Genomic DNA, 18,345 nt, shown 5'->3' with positions numbered 1-18,345 from the left:
GATTGGCTGCGGGCGCTGGTGATTTACATGTGGCGCGGGGCAGGCCGGGAAGGGCCGGGTTTGAAGCGGAGGGCGGCAGCGCTGGCGCCATGGCCGCTCCTGGGCCGGGAGAGGCGGCGGCAGAGGCAGAAGAAGAGGAGCGGTACCGGGGGTGAGCGGGACGGGGCGGAGCGGCCGGGCGGGCTGGGGCTGGGGCTGGGGTTGGCGGGCCGGGCCGGGCCGGCGCTCCTGGGTGCAGCCCGGGCCTGGCCAGCCGGTGCTCACCGTGACTCCCACAGGCTCGTGGCCAGCGCGAAGGCGGCGGCGGCCGACGGGGACCTTGAAGAGGCGCTGCGGCTGTTCCGGCTGGCGGCTGCCATCCGCCCCAGCGAGAAGCTGCAGAACCGCATGCAGCGGGTGCAGGAGGTACTGGCGGCGGCCGAGCAGCAGCAGCAGGAGGAGGAGGATGATGATGATGAAGGCTTCGTGGACGTGTGTGGCAGCGGCCTGCTGATCTACGGGGAGATGCACAGGAAGTTGTTCCAGCACCAGCGGGAAGGTGTTGCCTTCCTGTACCGCCTGCACCGGGAGCGCAAGCCTGGTGGCATCCTGGCAGATGACATGGGCCTGGGCAAGACCATCCAGGTGATCGCCTTCCTCTCGGGTATGTTCGATGCTGAGCTCATCCAGCATGTCCTGCTCATCATGCCCACCACCCTGGTCAGCAGCTGGCTGGCTGAGTTCGCTCGCTGGACCCCCGGCCTACGCGTCAAGGAGTTCCATGGCACCAGCAAGACAGAGCGCACCAGGAACTTGGAGAGGGTGCAGAGGAAGAATGGCATCGTCATCACGAGCTACCAGATGCTCATTAACAATTGGAAGCAGCTGGCCAGCCGTCATGAGCAGGAGTTTGTCTGGGACTACATTATTCTTGACGAAGCACATAAGATCAAGTGCCCGTCAAACAAGACAACCAAGTGTGTGTATGCAATCCCGGCCCACTACCGCATCCTGCTTACAGGCACCCCTGTGCAGAACAACCTGCGGGAAATGTGGTCCTTGTTTGACTTTGCCTGTCAAGGCTCCCTCCTGGGAACTGCCAAAACTTTTAAAATGGAGTATGAGAATCCCATTACCAGGGCGAGGGAGAAGGATGCGACTCCAGGTGAGAAAGCACTGGGGCTAAAGATATCAGAGAATCTCATGTCAATTATAAAGCCCTATTTCCTCAGAAGGACCAAGGAAGACATCAAAAACTATCATGCTGATAAAGCTGATTCTCCTCTTTCTGAGGATCCAAGTGAGAACAAGGCTCCTGTCATGCCATCTCTCACTAGGAAAAATGACTTTGTTGTGTGGGTGTATCTGGCACCGGTGCAGGAAGAAATCTACAGGAACTTTCTCTGCCTGGATCATGTGAAGGAAGTACTGATGATGAACCGATCACCTTTGGCTGAGCTGACAATCCTGAAGAAACTCTGTGACCACCCCAGGCTTCTGTCTACGAGAGCCTGTACCCAGCTGGGCTTGGAAGAAGAGGAGGACTCCGAGCAGGATTACAGGATGGAAGCAATTATGTTTTCAGGCAAGAACAAAATAGATCATCTCTCTGATGAGACTGTGATCGAGGAGTCTGGGAAGATGCAGTTCCTTGTGGGACTGCTGGAACGGCTGAGAGAAGAGGGACACCGAACCCTGGTGTTCTCACAGTCGAGGAAGATGCTGGATATCATAGAGCTTGTCCTGTCTCGCCGACAATTCCAGATCCTGCGCATTGACGGCACGGTGACCCACCTGACGGAGCGGGAGAGGCGCATCAACGCCTTCCAGAGCAACACCACCTACTCTGTCTTCCTGCTCACCACACAGGTTGGGGGTGTTGGCATAACCTTGACAGCAGCCAGCCGAGTGGTGATCTTTGATCCCAGCTGGAATCCAGCAACTGATGCTCAGGCTGTGGACAGAGCTTACAGAATTGGGCAAAAAGAGAACGTGGTGATTTACAGACTGATCACCTGCGGCACCGTGGAAGAGAAGATATACAGGCGGCAGGTATTCAAGGACTCGTTAATCAGACAGACCACTGGTGACAAAAAGAACCCATTCCGTTATTTCTCCAAACAGGAACTAAGGGAGCTCTTCATATTGGAAGATACTCGGACATCTGCAACTCAGATCCAGCTGCAGTCCCTGCACGCCATGCAAAGGAAGTCTGACCTGCAGCTGGATGAGCATCTTGCTTACCTGCATTCCCTGGCAATGTTTGGTATTTCTGACCATGACCTGATCTACACAAGGGAGATGGCTCATGAGGAGCAGGTGGAGAGCGAGGAAGCCCATCAGTACATCCAGCGGAGGGTACAGAAAGCCCATGAGCTGGTCCAGCTGGAGTCCCAGCTCAGAGATCAGAGGATGGAGGGGATCAGAAATGCTTGTGAAGAGTCGTGGCAAAGACCATTTGGATCAGTTTCCAGGCCAAAGAAGTTGTCTCCAGGGTTGAACGACAAAAATAATTTTGTTTCACCACCAGTAGCTGATGCACATGAAAAAGACAAAATTATTGATCTTACAGAGGATGAAGAAGCCCAGGTGCTCAATGTCAGCTCCAGAATGGCAACTCTGACTGTTGATGACTTGGATGAAGAGCAACTGGCACAAGGTGTGTCCAGTATGGAGACAGGAGTGCTCAATACCAGCAAGACAGCAGAACAATCTGAACAAGAACAAGCAGAACAAGAATCTGAGCAAAATCCTGAATCTAACATTACACCATCATCCCCTGCACTCGAGAAAGAGAGTCAGGGCCTCCAAGAGAAACAACATTCGCAGGTACATTCAGACAGCTTGGCCAAGACAAGGAATGACCTGTCTTGGCATTGTCACAATTCCTCTGAGTCTGGCATGGCTGATCCTAGAAGTGAGGCAGAATTGTCAGTTCAGATACTTGACCCACACACTGCCCTGGGGACAGAGCAGAACAATGATCCTGAGCCGGCTTCTGCACTGCTGAGTTTAAAAAATGCTACACCAGAAATCAATGCTGAGCTCTACAAGTCTCATGTGTTAGAAGACAGCTCGGAGGCTACATCTGCTCCTTCTTTCCAGGATCAAGTTGACTTCAATCTGGTTTTGGAAGAGTCTGAAGAAGAATGGCAGGATGCCTCAAATAGAGGAGGATCGGTGGAACACCCTGAGAAGGAGAGCTTACAACTCCAGGCAGAAAGCTTGTGTAAATCTCCAGACAAAGAATCTCCAAACAAAACTTGGCCAAGTGAGACTAGTAGCCATGGCAAACCCTGTCCCACAGCTGAAGAAGAGCCAAATGCCTCCCTGCAAGAGAGTAAATCATTGGAGGAAAGCAGTGGTCTCTTTACTTTTGGTAGGAAGAAACGCTTAAACAGAATTTCTTCAGACAGTGAGAGTGAAGAGCAGCCTGAACAAGTGCCCTCCTCTCCCTTGGACAGCATTCAGCATGGACATCTGGAAGGAATTAGTGCTTCCACCCCTAAATACGACACAACAAGAGCTAAAGCCATCTTTTCTCCCCAGTTACATAACAGTGGAAACAGGTCTAATGCTTCCAGGCGCTCATTCATCAGCAGGTTGGTGGATGAGGTGGAGGATATTGGGGAAATCATGGGAACCACTGATGAAAAAGATGATGATGATGAGGAGGAGGAGGAGCAAGATGGACTTGTGGAAGATGAAGCTGAGGAGTGCACTGGGGAATCTGCTGAGCCTGAAGAAGAACCTGATGGAGAAACACTTGATACAAGTGAAGAGTCCTCCCACACAGACAGCGTGGAATCTGAGCAGTCTGAGGCAGAGGAGACAGAGTCATCGCAGGAGGAATCCACAGGTGATGCTGAGCTCCAGTCAGGTGAGCAGATTGACTACTTCACCCAGGAAAGCAGCTCTGAAAAGGACATTGGGCAGAGCTCCTCTCCTGCTGCAGATTATGACACTTTGGTACAGAGTGGGAAGAAACTTCAGAAGGATGGAAAACTCCAGGAGGCTTTGGACTGCTTCCTGCAAGCTCTTGACATAAAAAGTGGAGATCCTGACGTTATGCTGCTGACTCTGAACTTGTACCGACAGCTGGCCCAGAAGTGACAGGTATGTGGCTCTGTGAAGAAAGTCTGGCTGTTCCTTGTGGGTCTGCACCACGGCCCTGAGATCCCTGAGCCAGCTCCGGGCTGATGCCTGCCCTACACTCATGGGACTGAGCAAATTCAGCACTTCCTGCTTGAGGAAACAGCCCAAACATCCAGGTGTTGGATCCTGGGGAGGGAACGTCACTGTGGAGTCAACTCACAAGGGTGAAAATGGTTCATGTTCCTGTCTAATTATTCAATAAAAGAATGGTATTGTTGATGTCTAAGCCCCTCTCCATGCTGGCAGCCCTGGATTCACCTTTCTACCCTCCAGGTTTTGCCACTTCTTTCCCCTGAGAAGATGGGGACTGTACAGTCCCATGGCTGCTGTACAGCCCAGCTCTGTGGTGCTGTGGTTATTCCCTCCTTTTGGGTTTAAAACAAGCTAATTTGGGCACCTGAAGGTCACCTGCCATTTGGGTGCGCTACAGACCTTCCAGATCCAACCCCTGCACAAGCACAGACTCCTTCCACTAGACCAGGTTGCTCCAATCCTGGCCTTGAAACACATCCATGGATGGGATGGCCACAGCTTCACTGGGCAACCTGTGCAAGTGTTTTATCACTCTCACAAGAAAGAATTTCTTCCCAATATCCCTTCTAACCCTGCCCTCTGTCAGCCTGAATCCATTACTCTGTATGCTGTCATTCCAGTTCTGGACAGAGTTCCTCTCTGGCTCCCTTGTAGGCCCCTTCGGATACTGAAATGTGCTATGAGGTGTCCACACAACCTTCCCCAGGCTGAACAGGCTGAAAAGCCTCAACTCTCAGCCTTTCTTCATATGGGTGCTTCTTACCAACTTCATGGCCTCTTCTGGACTTGCTCCAACAGTTCCATGTCCTTCTCATGCTGGAGGCTCCAGAACTGTGTGCAAGGACTCTAAGCAGGATCTTGGGAGTGCTGAGTAGTGGGAGAGAATCCCCCCCCCCCACCTGCTGCCCATGTTCCTTTGGATGCAGCCCAGAACATAGGGGGTTTCTGGGCTGGGAATGCTCACTGCTGGATCATGGTTTTTCATGAGTTTTTCATTAACCATCACCTCCAATCCCTTCTCTGCTCCTTCTGCATCTGTGCCTGAGAACGCCCTGATCCAGGTGTAGAACCTTGTACTTTTCACATGGTCCCACCTCTCCAGCCTGTCCAGGTCCCTCTGGATCCATCCTTCCTTTCCAGTGTGTGACCACACCACACAGCTCAGTGTTGCCAGCAAACTGGCTGAGAGTGCCTCAATCCCACAAACCAGCAGCTCAAAAGCTCCTGGCTCTGGCTTTGAGTGACTGCCCCTCACCAACACAGCCTCAGTCTGGTGTGCTTGTCACTGGGACTGACTCCTGCCAGTCTCACCTGGTAACAGCACAGCAGCAGATATGGATGTTTCCTTATGCCATGGCATTGCCTTCTGCAACGCCACGCCTGGCTGAGCTGTGCAGTCTGGGAGAGGAGCTCTTTGTATTTGGAACCACAGTAAACATGGCAAATTCTGCTGGTGCAGTTGTGTCAATGTGTTTTTGCCAAAAGAAAGAACAGAGTTCTGGTAGCCTGGAAACAAGTGGTTTATTAACAGAGCACCGTTCCATGGGGCAGTGCCTGCTCTGGGCTGTCTGTCTGCCCTCCATTGCAGGCCATTCATTGGCTTCTCTGAGTGTCCCACACTCAGCAAAACCAACACCCCGAAAAGGGAGGGAAGAGATGGACCTTTTCTTCTTTGATGTTTCCTCCACATCTCTGAGCTCTGTTTGTGGTGCTCACCTGTAAACAAAGCTGGTGCCTGTTGCTGGAGCTGTGGCTCATTCGGGGGTTCTGTGGGCAGCAAGGGGATCATGGCTCTGGGCTGGATTCCTGAGATGGCAGGAATCTTGCTGGACTGCTTCCCTTGCACTCCCCAGAGCACAACGGAGTGCAGGAGGTGGCACACAAGCATTTAGTGGCTTTTTTTCTTATTCAGACCTGAGTTATCCAGTTTCTTCCCCCATCTTTGAGTGGGCAAGGTGGAGCTGTAGGAAGAGATGAGTCTGTGCTCAGGAGGGCTCTTCCCCCCCTCCTGCCCCCCGCTCCCTTCCCTGCCTGGCCTGACCCAGCTCCAGTGTTACCCACCCGCCACTGAAGGGACTGTCCTGCAGCCCTGGAGCACAGACTGCACCATGGGAGCTGTCTGCATCCTCCTGGGGAAGATGGAGATGGAGACCAAGCCCTGGGGCCCCCTCTGTCCCTTTCTGCATTGCTTCTGTTTGCAGATAAAAACCTGGGCACCTCATTCCGCTGACAGGCCATTACCTCCACAGATAATGTGAAGAAGCAAGAGGCTGGCCTGCCAGGCAACAGAAACTTCAACATCTGCTCGTTTTACCCCTCCCAGGGACATTTTACCTCTCCAAGCAGGGCCCTGCTCTGCTAGCACAGTGAGAGGGACAGCCAGCTGCCTCCAGGCACGTTGCTAGTTGTACCCAACTTGCTCCAAGACCAAGTTGTCTGGGACTCAGGATTCAAGCAGTCAACAAGGTCATCGTGGTCATTCACATTTTATTTTCTGCCTTCCACCATGATAATGTGGTATCCAAACTTGGTCTTGACGGGAGGGTCCGTGTACACGGGCTTGTCCATGCTGCTCACAGGCAGGGCAAATGCTGCCTCCTGGAATGGTCCCACCATGGAGCCTCTGGTCATCCAGCCCAGGTCTCCCTGCAGCAAGGGACCGCCAGGGTTAAGCTCTGAGACTGAGAGCAGGGAGGGTGGGTGATGAGGCCGTGGGCCAGCCTCGAGCAGGATCCAGGCTCCTGCAGCCGCTGCCCGGTCCCGGGTGCAGCACTCACTCACCCCTTGCCTGGCCTTGTCCTCGCTGTACTGCGCCGCCACCTCGCTAAAGCGTTGTCCGGACTTCAGCTTCTCCATGGCCTCCATGGCGCGGCCGTGCTTCTCGCACAGGATGTGCCGAACCTGGAGGGGCGGGCAGCGGGGCTGTGGCGAGCGGGGCCGGCGGGCGGGACGAGCCGGCAGGTGCCGGGGCCGAGAACCCGCACCCGCCCGTTCCCCGCCGCTCCCCGCCGCTCCCCGCGCTCACCTTCACGGCGCTGCCGCCTCCCTTCGGGCCCTGTGCTTTGCCCTCGCTGCTGCCGCCGCCGTCGCCACCTGTGAACCGAGCACCCTGACACCGGCCCGCTCCCCGCCGGCCCTGCCGGGCTCTGAGACCGGCTCGGCCCCCACCGCCCCCGGGCCCCTTCCCGGCCGGTCCCGGTGCGGACCCCGAGCCCCCTCCCGGCCGGTCCCGGTGCCGTCCCCGAGCCCCCTCCCGGCCGGTCTCGGTGCCGTCCCCGAGCCCCTTCCCGGCCGGTCCCGGTGCCGTCCCCGAGCCCCCTCCCGGCCGGTCCCGCCGCCGCCCAGCCCCGCTCACCCTTGCCGGCTTTGCCGCCGCCTTTCCCTTTGGGCGCCATCTTGCCGCGGTGAGGCCCCGCGCTGCCGCTCCCCGGCGGGCGGGACCGCCCCTGCCCCGCCCCGGGGCCGCCGGCTGCCCGCGCTGTGCCGGCACGGAGCCGCTGCTCGGGGCTGGGCCGCGGGACACGGGGTGACGGACACGGGGCTGATGGACTCGGGGTGACGGACACGGGGCTGCGGGACACGGGGCTGCGGGACACGGGGCTGATGGACACGGGGCTGATGGACACGGGGCTGCGGGACACGGGGTGACGGACACGGGGCTGATGGACTCGGGGCTGCGGGACACGGGGTGATGGACACGGGGCTGATGGACACGGGCCCGCGGGACATGGGGTTGTGCACGCTCGGACGGGGTTGGAGCCACCCGGCACACAGGGCTGCGTTCGGCATCCACGGCCGTACCCAGCGCCCGCCCAAGGGGCTGTCCCCGGCACTCGGGGCTGTCCCCGGCACTCGGGGCTGTCCCCGGCACTCGGGGCTGTCCCCGGCACTCGGGGCTGTCCCCGGCACTCGGGGCTGTCCCCGGCACTCGGGGCTGCCGCCCTCATCCATCCCACCGCTGCCAGCATTCCAAGCCCAGCCCCAGCCCACGCTTCCCCACTTCCAGTCCTCCCCGCGGCCTGCACCCAGGGCCCGGGGCTCTCCCCAGCACGGGGCTGGCCCCAGCAGACCCCCGGCTGCTCGGTCCCTCTCATCCATCCCGCCTGCTCCCGGGACGCCACGTCCATCCGCAGCCCCTCACCCCATCCCCGGCCCCGCTGCGGCGTGTCCGCAGTGCCCGGCCTGGGCTGTCCCTGACACCTCGCGGTGTCCCTGCGCCCCCCGCCCCGGAGCCGCTGGGGACACAGGATTGTGCCGCTGGGGACACAGGACGCTGTGAAAGGCCCCAGCTAAGGGGGCCGGTTCCCCTCCAGTCACCCAGGGGTGTCAGGGGTGCCCACCTCCCCAGCCCCGGCAGCCCAAAGAAGCACAGGCACAGGCGGGCAGCAGGGAGCACTTTACCAAGCTGGCGAGATAAAAAGTACAACATTCCGTAGTTGGCACCTTGGCGGCCCCCACCTCGGGGCAGGACTGTCCTGCCAGCCGGACTCTTCCCGGGAACCCACTGCCTTCCCAGCGGAATAGCCACAGCGAGAGGGAGCAGGGAGTGAGCGACCAGAGACGAGCACTCAGCCAGGAAGAGCCCCAGGAAGAACATGTTCCTCTGACCAGGGAAATTAGGATCTCCAACCCATGGCCAATCTCCATCACACAGCCGATCTCCATCCCATAGCAAATCTCTGTCCCACAGTTGACCTCTGGTCCGCTTGGATATTTCACCCAGCAGCACTGGCCACTCCAGCTGCCAGTGGTGCTGGGGGTGTTGCAGGGAGGTCCCTGCCCTGTGCTTGCCCCCAGCCCACTTTGCCGACTCTGTCCCTGGTTTCCTGAGCAGTCATGTGCAAAATGTACCTGTCCCCAGAGCTTCCCAAGCTGTGCCCTGGCCCCATCCCAAGCCAGCACCCTGCCACTGGCTGGGGCCATGGGATGGGATTGAAATGTGGACATTCATTAGAGCTTTTTTAGTGGGTTTTTTCCTGAGTTTCTCAGCCTGGCTCTTAATTACAGGCTTAAATCTGCAGCCCTGGGAGAGGAAAGAGAGAGATGGGCGAATACCAGGAGGAAGGAGAGGGGAACCAACTGGAGCCTCAGTGGGATCAGATCCAGGGTGGTGGCAAGGATGGGGAAGTGTTTGCCCGGACTGTGCTGCCCAGGGATGCAGAGCTCCTGGTGGGGCAGAGACCCCCTAGAGCAGCACAGGCTCCTCAGAGGGGCAGCTGAAGCACTGCTGTGGTGCCCTGCTGCTGCCTGGACCCACTGTACTGATCCCCCCAGCACAGGAGGCTGGAGTGTGTGGAAATACATCAAGAAATCAGGCAGAAATTTCCCTAAACACCCTGTTTCCTTGTCAGCCGTGGCTGGCCCTTCCTGTTTGTCTGGGTGTGCGGCTATCCTCCTGCTTGGAGCTCATGTTTCCTCCCCGCCCTGCCCCGAGCCCCACAGCACAGCCTCTGTTACTGGCTGCTGGGCCCCCATGCTGGAGCCAGGCCAGGCAGAGGCAGCTGGAGGTGAGGGGGACAAATCCCATCCAGGGACGTGCAAACCCTCTTCCATGGCCCCATGCACATACCCTGATGGCATGTGTCCCACTCGGCCTTGCTCAGCTCCCTGGTGGCCAGTGGGCACAGTGAGTGGTGGGCAACCCTGGGGGGACCCAGGAATCACCAGGGAGGTGGCTCAGGTGATGTCCATCTGGATTCCAGCCACCATCTTGGTAGCATCTTAGGACCTCCGGTGGCCAGGGCAGCAGAAGTTGTCGCAGGGTCTGTTGTGGAGACGCAGGAGGCAGAGCTGGGGACGAGCTTCCTTCCCATGGCACAGCCCCCTCATTGCCCCAGTTGGCAGCTGGGTGCAGGACCCCCGGCGTGGGGGCTGGCAGGGGCTGGGGTGGCTGCCAGACCCCCTGTGCAGTGAGGCCAGGGGGACTGGCAGTGGAGGTGACCCCAGGGTTTGTTTTTGGACTGAGAGCTGAGGAGCTCCAAAATGCAGCATTTTGGGGGCTTTCAAGGGGTGGGGGTTTGGCTTGAGGTGGTGGCGCTGGCTGCGGACGCCGGGTGCCAGTTCCCTGTGTGACAGGGAGGATGCTCAGGGCAATGACAGGGAACCTCCTGTGACTCTTCAAAAGCAACCGCAGATCCAGCCGAACCCCTGGTGTCTTCCCAAAGTGCGTCTGTGTGTCCAGCTGAATTCAACCAGGGGATCTCTGCATGGGAAACTCAAGGTACAATGTCAAAGGGAAGAGAATCAAACATCACCACCACTGTGCATTAGAAAATCTGTTTAAAGTACCACATGCCGAAGGGACCAAAGAGTCTCAAACTGCTTTGCTGTGGGCACGGGGCAACACCAGGGGCTGTGATCCTGTTCTGCTTCCTGGGAAGGTGCCTTCAGTCCCAGGAGCTGGCTCAGCCAGGGACAGTTCCAGCCACTTCCCTCGTGGGAAGGGCCCAGAGTCATGGGAGCTCGGGCTCCAGCCACTGCCTCTCTGCCAGCAGCTCTCCAAGTAAGGAACAAAAGCAGAAGAACCCCCCAGCAGGATACAGGGGTTCCCCAGCAGCCAGGACAGCCCTTTGCAGCAGTGCTCCCTCTGCAGCCATCGCCACCCCTCCGGCTGGAGGGGCCCCTGTGTGGTCAGGGCTGGCTTTTGGGGCTATTTGCACCATCCAGCTCAGGGGCAAACTCTGTGATGACCCTCCGGGCCAGCGGGTTCGTGGTCTTGAGCAGTTCAGCGGCAGATGGCCGAGTACCGGGGCTTGTTTTGCTGCTCTTCTTCTGGAGCAGGGCTTTAAAATCCTCATTCCTGCTGGAAGACTTCCCACTGCTGCCTGCTGCTGCCAGAGACTCGCCAGCTGGGGAGCCTGAAGTCTTTACAGGTGAGTGGGAGGTGGGTCGGCTGCTGAAGGTGTCACCAGGCTCTTTTCGCCCCAAGACCTTCCTCTTCGACCTAGGCACCAAAGGGACACAGGTGGGAGCAGTCTGGGGCTGGGGTGAGGTCCCAGAGAGAGGGGCATGGTAGTGCCCAGCCTGCTCTGCTGGGGCAAGGTGACAAATGAGCATGGCAGGTGGTGCTCCTGGCCAGTAGGACTAATCTGGACCCTCCCTGCTGGTTGTACTCTGCTCAAGGTAGCAGCAACCAGGCTGTCCCCAAGGAAAAACATTGGCCCCAGTATGGAAAATGGAGGGATCATGGTGGAGGGACACTACACTCAGAGTTGTGACAGTGGGTGCAGGGGCTGTCCCCTCCAGTGCATGCACCAGCCTTACCTGTGGATCACTGTGAAGAGATCCTCCGTAGTGCGGGACGTTGTGAACACCTCATCGTCCTCCTCCACGATGGACTCGGCCGTCTTGTCGCTGGCAAAGCTCTTCTCCTCCGTGCCGGCTTCTGTGGAGCTGCCTGTGGGCAGGGAGAAGACAGCAGTGAATCCCCTGCACAGCATGGGGAACCCCCATCCCTGGGGGGATCCCACCACAGGGGTGGAGAGACCCTCACCTTGCTCTGAGGCAGGCTCGCTGGCAGGCTCGCTGGCAGGCTCGCTGGCAGGCGTGGTGCCCACAGCCTCGGGGGATGGCAGATCCTCAGCATCAGGGTCGCAGCAGGTGGGGTCAGTGTCCAGGGTGATGATGGGGCTGGGGGTGGGTGGCAGGTCCCCCACAGCAGCTCCCAGCTGTGCTGGGGCTGGGATGAGCGGCAGGTACAGCACGCTGGGCTTTTTGGGCACAGGCGGGGGCACCTTGGCCTTCCTGCGCTCCCCCTCGGCACCGCTCCGCTCCGGCCGCAGCTCGTCCAGGCTGCCCTGCGAGAGCCGCCGGGGCCCCGCTGGGCTCAGAGACAAGTGGGGCTCCCCCAGACCCCTCCTCAGCTCCCCTCTCCGCAGCACCACGAAGGCGTCCTGTGCCAGCCCCTTCTCCTTGGCAGTAGTGCCTGGTGGGGATTTGGGGGACAGGGGACCCTCCTCCCGCAGAACTGGGGGCTTGGGCAGGATGCAGGGGGGGCGCCTGGCCAGTGGTGGCTTCTCTGCCACAGGTGGCTTCACTTTCCTCTCCGGCCCTGGGCAGGGGACATGTGCTGGTTCCTCTGTGTGCTCTGGGCCATCAGCGCCGTCCTCCGGCTCTGAGCGGCTGATGGAGCGGAGGCGGACAGAGCGCAGGTCGGACTGTGTCACCACGGGCATGATGGGTGCGATGGGACTCGTCTTCTGGGCCAGCTTGGTGCCAAAGGTGGAGTCAGAGTGGTGCCGGCTGACCTTTGTCTTCCCCTTCAGGGAGATCTTCAGCCCTGAGAGGTCGAGGTGGGCGGGTGGAGTCAGTGGGAGGTCAAAGGACAGCCTGCCCTTGGGGCTCCTCTCCATGGGGGATATAGGGGGCAGAGAGGATTTCCTCTCGGGGACCAGTGGCCTCACACGCACCTGGTGTGGGGAGTGCCCGAGGATGGTGGAGGTGGGTACGGTGGGGGTTGGGGTCTCCGACTGACTGGAGTACCCACTGGAGGGGGACATCAGCCCCGTGGGCCTGCCTGGCGAGGAGGTCTTGAGGTCTGCCTCGGCAGAGAGCTGGGAGGGCGTCGTGGCCCTGGAGACTGAAGGGGACACGAGGGACTCAGAGCTGCCCCGTGTCTTGGCACATTCAACAGCCGTGGTCCCTGTGGTTGTGCTTGAGCCAGAGAGGGACTGGTAGGGATCAGTGCCGGCCCTCCAGTCCGTGAGATGCCACTGGTGGGGGGCAGCTGTGCTGTTGGGCTCCCTGCCTGCACTCCCCTGGGGGTCGGCGTGCACCAGCCGGTGACCCTGGAGCTCTGGTGGGATGCACAGGCTCTTGGGCCGATGGTCCTTGGGCAGTGCCGCACTGAGCCCCACGTCACCGTCCGGCCCCTCTTTGATCAGCGAGACGCTGCGTGTGGGTGGCGAGGGCTTCTTCTTGGCCTTCTTCAGGGAGATGCTCTTGGAGCGCCGCCGCCGCTGCCCCTCAGGCTCCAGCCCCAGGGAGATGTTGTCGGTGCTGGTGCTGCCCTCGGAGCTGGCGCTGGGGTAGCCCAGGGCATAGTTGGCGCTGCCCCGCCGGGTCTCGGCGTATGCGATGTCCACAGAGCAGAGGGACCCCGAGTCAGTGGGCACTGACAGGGACCGCTCCCGGAACCGGCACCCTGCCCGCTCCACCTCCAGCTGCGCTGGCCCTGCCGCTGGCTCCAGCTCCTCTCGGCTGCCCGGCAAGAAATTCCCCTTGGCTCCCTGGATGCACTCGGAGCCAGGGGGGGAAGCAGGCACTGGGCCTGAGAAAAAGCTGGGCCCGTTGCTGCCCATGCGCTCCTCTGTGGTGATGAAGAAGGAGGTGGAGGCGGCGGGTGAACCTGGGCTGGGCGATGGGATGAAGCTGCCCGGCGAGGTGCAGGTGGGCCCCTTGCCTGGGCCAGTGGTGAGGCTGGGGGGGCTCCCATAACCCAGGGGGCTCCAGGGTGGGGAAAAAGAGGTGCCCTGTGTCCCATTGCAGGCACTGGCACAGGGGTTGGCTGCCCCATCCATGGCAGCAGGTGGCTGGCAGCAGCGGGCCCCAAGGTCACTGAAGGTCTTTCTCAGTGGGGCTGAGAGGGGCGGACGAGGGCTGATCTCCTGCGGCGTTGTCCCCCTGCTTGTGGTCTCAGGCACGAAGCTGCAGGACAGGGACTCACCGATGGGCGTGTGTGAGCTGGATGTGGGGCCGTTGGCGCTGCCTGCAGGGAGAGACACAGCCTGGTGAGCACCTTCCTGCCTCCCTCACAGGGACATGGCCCTGCTCCGCATGCTGTCCCAGCCTGTGGCCAGTCTTGAGGCTGCACCTCTGCCCAGGCATAAAATGTGGATCTGTTGGCTGGAATGTGCCATGGACAAATAAGCAGCCATGGCAGGAGGCTCTACCCATGGGGACATCAGTCCCATGGCAACCAAAGTGTTGCCCTAGTGCTGCTCCATGGTGGGGACACAGATGGGGTTCAGGAGGAGCCAGGTTAGGCATTGCCAGCTGGGACAGGGAGGGACATGGTGGCTTACAGTGCCACCCCCATCACAAGAGCCAGCAGCTGCACTCTGAACACCCCCCAGCAGACAGGGATGCTCAAGTGGTGGGCTGAGGTCTGACTGACTCCAAGGAGGAGCCACGACCATCCTGTTGATGGTCTGGCTGCTGTCATGGGGAGAAACCTTCCTCCTACCCCGTGAAAACTGCCTTGGAGCAGCTGGTGCCATGGCTTCTCCCCCTGTTTCTACCTGCCTCCAGAGAGAGGCTGGCTCTGATTTCTCTACACCTTCCATAGGGGACAGCAGGACAGAGCTCCTGAGCCACAGTGGCTGCTGCTCCCAAAGGTCCAGTGCCAGCCTGGAAGCACTCCAGGCACTCTCACATGCACTCCAGGCACTCTCACATGGCATGGCCAGCTCGCCAGCCCCAGCAAACATCTGGCCAGGTATGTGCCCCACTGCCATGGCACCCTGAGACAGGGTCTGCCCACGGGGAAGGTGGGCACAGGGAGCTGTTGGAGCCCAGGCTGGGCGACTGCTGCCTCAGAACCCTGACTCAGGATGAAGGGGCTGTCCCTGATGCCATGCCAGTCTCAGGCCCAGCACCTCAGTGCCTTGGGAGGGCGCAGAGTCAGCGTGGTGCCTGCACCTCCCCACGTCCGGGCATCCCCGGGAGCCCGTCTGTGCCTGGGTTGGCTGCCAGCCCTGGGATGGCTGTGCCACCATCAGGGCAGCTCTGGGGGTTGCCAGCCCTGCCCGGGTGCTGCCTGCGCGGTTCTTGCCGTCACCTTGGTCTCGCAGGGACAGGTTAGGGAATCCAATAATGGTCCGTCTACGCCGCAGGGTGGACTTGGGGTTCATCGCGGTCTCTGTGTTAAACAGGGAGTGACGAGCACTCGCGTGCCTAGCAAAGTGCTGCCCTGTAGCCAAAACAAACAGCGGTACGCCGCAGGGCCGGGAGCCGCTGCTGGGCCGGGAGCTCGGCCCCCTCCATCACCCACGTTCTCTGTGTGTCCCCAGCCTGGGATGGTGACACAGGTGGGAGTGTGGGATGCGGGACGATGGTGTGAGCCATGTGGGTGAGCATGGGGGAGATGGAGGCACGGTGGGAATGCTGCAGAGGGAGATGAGATGGATGGAAAGCCACAGAGACCAGCCCTGCGCTGTGTGACAGGCCCTGTCTGTGCTGGTGAGGCCAGGCCGCACACCACTGCTGTGAGCCACACTGGGGATGGGTACATGAGGCATGGAGAGGGACCAGTGGGGCCCTGGCACAGCTCTCCACGATGGAGGGAAAGTGCAGAGAGACACCTGTGCCCTTCAGAAGGGGCACCTCACCCAGCCACGAGCCCCTGCCTCTGACCTGGGCCAGAGCATGGCACCCGTGTCTGCAAGGACTGGGCAGGACCGTGCTGCTGGGAGCTGCGGCCCCGCGAGGATGAGCAGATGGACAGACAGGGGAGACAGGTGAGACAGGCAGGGTGCACGGTGTGTGGTGAGAGCCCAGGTGACAACAGACCTGGCTGGCTGGGTGTTACACCAGGGATGTGAGACCTGCCAGCAGCATTGCCAGCAGACCAGACGCACAAAGCTGCAGATGGCACGAGAGATGGCTGGGAGTGATGGACACCAGCATGGCCCTGCTGTCCCCTCTCTGCCCCAGTGCCCACCTAACCCACAGGCACACAGCTCACAGCCACAGCCCTCTCCCACCACCCATCCCCTGCCCCAAATGGCTGCTGGGGCTCATGCACGCACCCCGTGTCCCCCTGCCTCGCCATGGGGTGCTGACCTACCAGAGACATTGATGGGGACAATGTTGGTCTGGATGGAGCCGGGCTGGTGCCACTGCTTCTCCTCCACGGGGGGCAAGGGGAAGGCCCTGGGCCAGGGGGGCTGCTTGTCCGGGCTGGTGGGGAGGCTCAGGGAGGTGTCAGGAGGTCGAGCACTGAGCACAGTGCTGCTGCTGGTCTCTTCTTCAGCCGCTCGCTGGCTTGGGGGCTACGGGGAGAAAGGCAGGTCAGCCACTAAAGTGACAAGGGTGTAACACAAACAGAGGCTTGCTGCCCACCCTGCCACCTCAGAACTCACCATAAGCACGAACTCAAGGCGCTTGGCAGGTGGGGGTCGAGGTGATGGTTCAGGGGAGGTGTCGGGGGGCAGGTGACCAGCAGCACGGAAGGTCTGCCCAGTGACCCTGCTCTCGGTGTACTGCTCCTCATACTCCTCTGCAAGAAAAACGGCACCTGGGACCCTGCTCCTGCTGCCAGATCCTGGAGCAGGGGGCGTGTGAAGGGATGGTGACTGTCCCCTCTGGCTGTCCCCAGCCTAGCTGGCCATCCCTGCTCAGGACACGCAGCTCAGAAGGTGAGGAAGGGAGACCCTAAGGAGGGGAACTGAAGAAGTGCAAAGATGCCAGCAGCTTGGCCCACTCCTCCTGGGGTGCAGTCAGGGGATGCAGTGGGTCTCACTGGGAAACAACCCCACTGGGGACAGCCAGGAACTCAGTGTGTCCCCATCCTGTAATTGTTGAGTTAATTAATGCTGGTGGCTGTGGACTGGCGGAAAGCAGGGCTGCTCAGGCTGATTTAATGAGATTACAAGCTGGGGGATGGCTGGGCTTCTGATCTCATCTGATGCCTGAGGAGCATCTGAGCCAGGGCCGCGTGACAGCCTGGGCCAGAGATTGGAAGGAAACAAAACCACTGGCCACGCTGATCCAGTTAGGCAGATCAGTGGCAGGTCCCTTAGGCCCTTGTGAGAACCATGCTGTGGTGAGGCTTGTGGGTGCCCTGGTGGCCCCACTGGCATCAGTGGCCCCAGCAGGCAATCCTGGTCCCACCAGCACCTGCAGCTGTGACCTGGGAGCAGAGATCAGTGAGGGACTGCTGGAGGCTGGGACCCCCAAGACTCAACTCCTGCAGCCTGGTGAGGTTCAGACATGCGTGAGATGAGCTCAGTCTCATGGTGGTCACCTAGCCCGGGCAGCACCCACCCACCACCCTCACCCAGCCCACTCCACCATCTCCTTGCTACCTTGCAGCAAGCTCTGGAGGTTGAGCTGGGCCTCCTGGTGCAGCTGCTCCATGCCCGGTGGGCGCCCAGCTGCCAGGAAGACGTTCACGGGCTGCTGCCATGGCAGCTTGGCGGGGGCGGTTTTCTTGCTCTCGACGTCCAGGTTAGAGGTGGCTGCAGGCAGGGGAGAGTGGGGTCAGAGGCAGGTGGGGGAAGCTTCCCTGCAGCTGCTGCTGTGGGGTAGCACGGTGCCAGCACAATGCTCATCCCACCCAGGCTCTCCAGGAATGCCGGGATGTGGCTGCATCCCACCCTGGCAGGCTGCTGCCTGCTGGGACCAGCCCTCATCGCTGCCACCACTTTGGGGTTGGACACTGTCCCTGAGGGCTGCCAAGACGGGAGCTGGCTGAAATTGGGGAAGGAAGCCAACCCTACCACCCGTGCCTAACCGCGCCCGGGCGCAGGAAACGCTGCACACTCTGGTGGAGCAACATCCTGGCTGTGGAGGAGCAGAAGTTGCAACTGAAAGGCAGGAGCCAGGGACCTGCTGCTTCCACTGCACTGCAGCTCAGGGCTCACATGCCCTGCTCTTGCGTGGACACCCCCAAAGCTCTCCAGGGAAGGAAACCTCTGTGAGGATTGCTCAGACCCTCTGAAACACCTTGATAGGTGGAAAAGTCCCTGGGAGCAGGATCTGGGCTCAGCAGTGAGCTGGCCCTGTGGGGAGCTGAGCGCTGCTCCCACAAACACGCTTTGCCATGGGAACTCTGCAGCCCTGACTGCATTGCCCACATCTGAGTGGATGTGGGTTTGTACCCAGCATGGATCCAAGGGAGTGCCACCTCTGGCACACTGCCTCCAGGGGGATCCACACCCTGTCAGGCACAGAGTGGGTCCCAACGAGCTTTACACAGGGATATGGATGACCAGGGTCTCATTCCTGGAGATTTAGAGCTCATCCTCCGTTGTATGGTCTTGTCCCCTTCCCCATCAGCTGAGATGCTCTGATTACCAGTGTGTGACAAACACTTCCCCTCTGTACCTGCAGTGCAGCACTCAGCCCCAGGAACACACCACTGCCCTGCTGCCAAAGCCTGCTCTGTGCCAGGCCCCAGCTGAGGCAGTCGAAGCAATCCCACATACCTGGGAAGAGGAATGGCCCCAAAACAGGTGT

The 18,345-nt window shown here is 60.0% G+C and overlaps 3 protein-coding genes across 10 annotated transcripts in view; 1 reads left to right on the top strand and 2 right to left on the bottom strand.

Moving 5' to 3' along the window:
• The first annotated feature begins 10 nt into the window (after positions 1-10).
• On the top strand, positions 11-4,360 carry ERCC6L (ERCC excision repair 6 like, spindle assembly checkpoint helicase). The gene is made up of 2 exons (XM_030272748.4): positions 11-151; positions 279-4,360. The coding sequence occupies exons 1-2, from the start codon at positions 90-92 to the stop codon at positions 4,090-4,092; spliced, it is 3,876 nt and encodes a 1,291-aa protein (XP_030128608.2). The 5' UTR covers positions 11-89; the 3' UTR covers positions 4,093-4,360.
• Positions 4,361-5,669: 1,309 nt separating this feature from the next.
• On the bottom strand, positions 5,670-7,565 carry PIN4 (peptidylprolyl cis/trans isomerase, NIMA-interacting 4). The gene is given in 5 exon segments (NM_001245417.1): positions 5,670-6,128; positions 6,502-6,813; positions 6,949-7,068; positions 7,193-7,260; positions 7,523-7,565. Coding segments are annotated over 4 exon segments (387 nt in total). The 5' UTR covers positions 7,563-7,565; the 3' UTR covers positions 5,670-6,128; positions 6,502-6,654.
• A 983-nt stretch (positions 7,566-8,548) lies between these two features.
• Positions 8,549-18,345, bottom strand: part of NHSL2 (NHS like 2) — a 28,389-nt gene continuing 18,592 nt past the window's right edge. For 5 of the 8 annotated variants that reach the window (XM_072929206.1, XM_072929210.1, XM_030272750.3 and 2 more), the window contains exons 2-8: positions 17,193-17,345; positions 16,248-16,384; positions 15,953-16,157; positions 14,945-15,076; positions 11,660-13,873; positions 11,431-11,563; positions 8,549-11,110 (exon numbers count right to left, since the gene is read on the bottom strand). In XM_072929206.1, the coding sequence (XP_072785307.1) occupies positions 10,798-11,110; positions 11,431-11,563; positions 11,660-13,873; positions 14,945-15,076; positions 15,953-16,157; positions 16,248-16,384; positions 17,193-17,345 (3,287 nt within the window). In that variant the 3' untranslated portion in view covers positions 8,549-10,797. The remainder of the gene's footprint in view (positions 11,111-11,430; positions 11,564-11,659; positions 13,874-14,944; positions 15,077-15,952; positions 16,158-16,247; positions 16,385-17,192; positions 17,346-18,345) is intronic. The other 3 variants (XM_072929208.1, XM_030272753.4, XM_072929209.1) reach the window with 2 other exon arrangements.

The sequence above is a fragment of the Taeniopygia guttata genome, chromosome 4A, assembly GCF_048771995.1.
Source record: "Taeniopygia guttata chromosome 4A, bTaeGut7.mat, whole genome shotgun sequence".
NCBI lineage: Eukaryota > Metazoa > Chordata > Aves > Passeriformes > Estrildidae > Taeniopygia > Taeniopygia guttata.
Note: the sequence above shows the minus strand (reverse complement) of the source record. Positions and strands in the feature narration are given on the sequence as shown.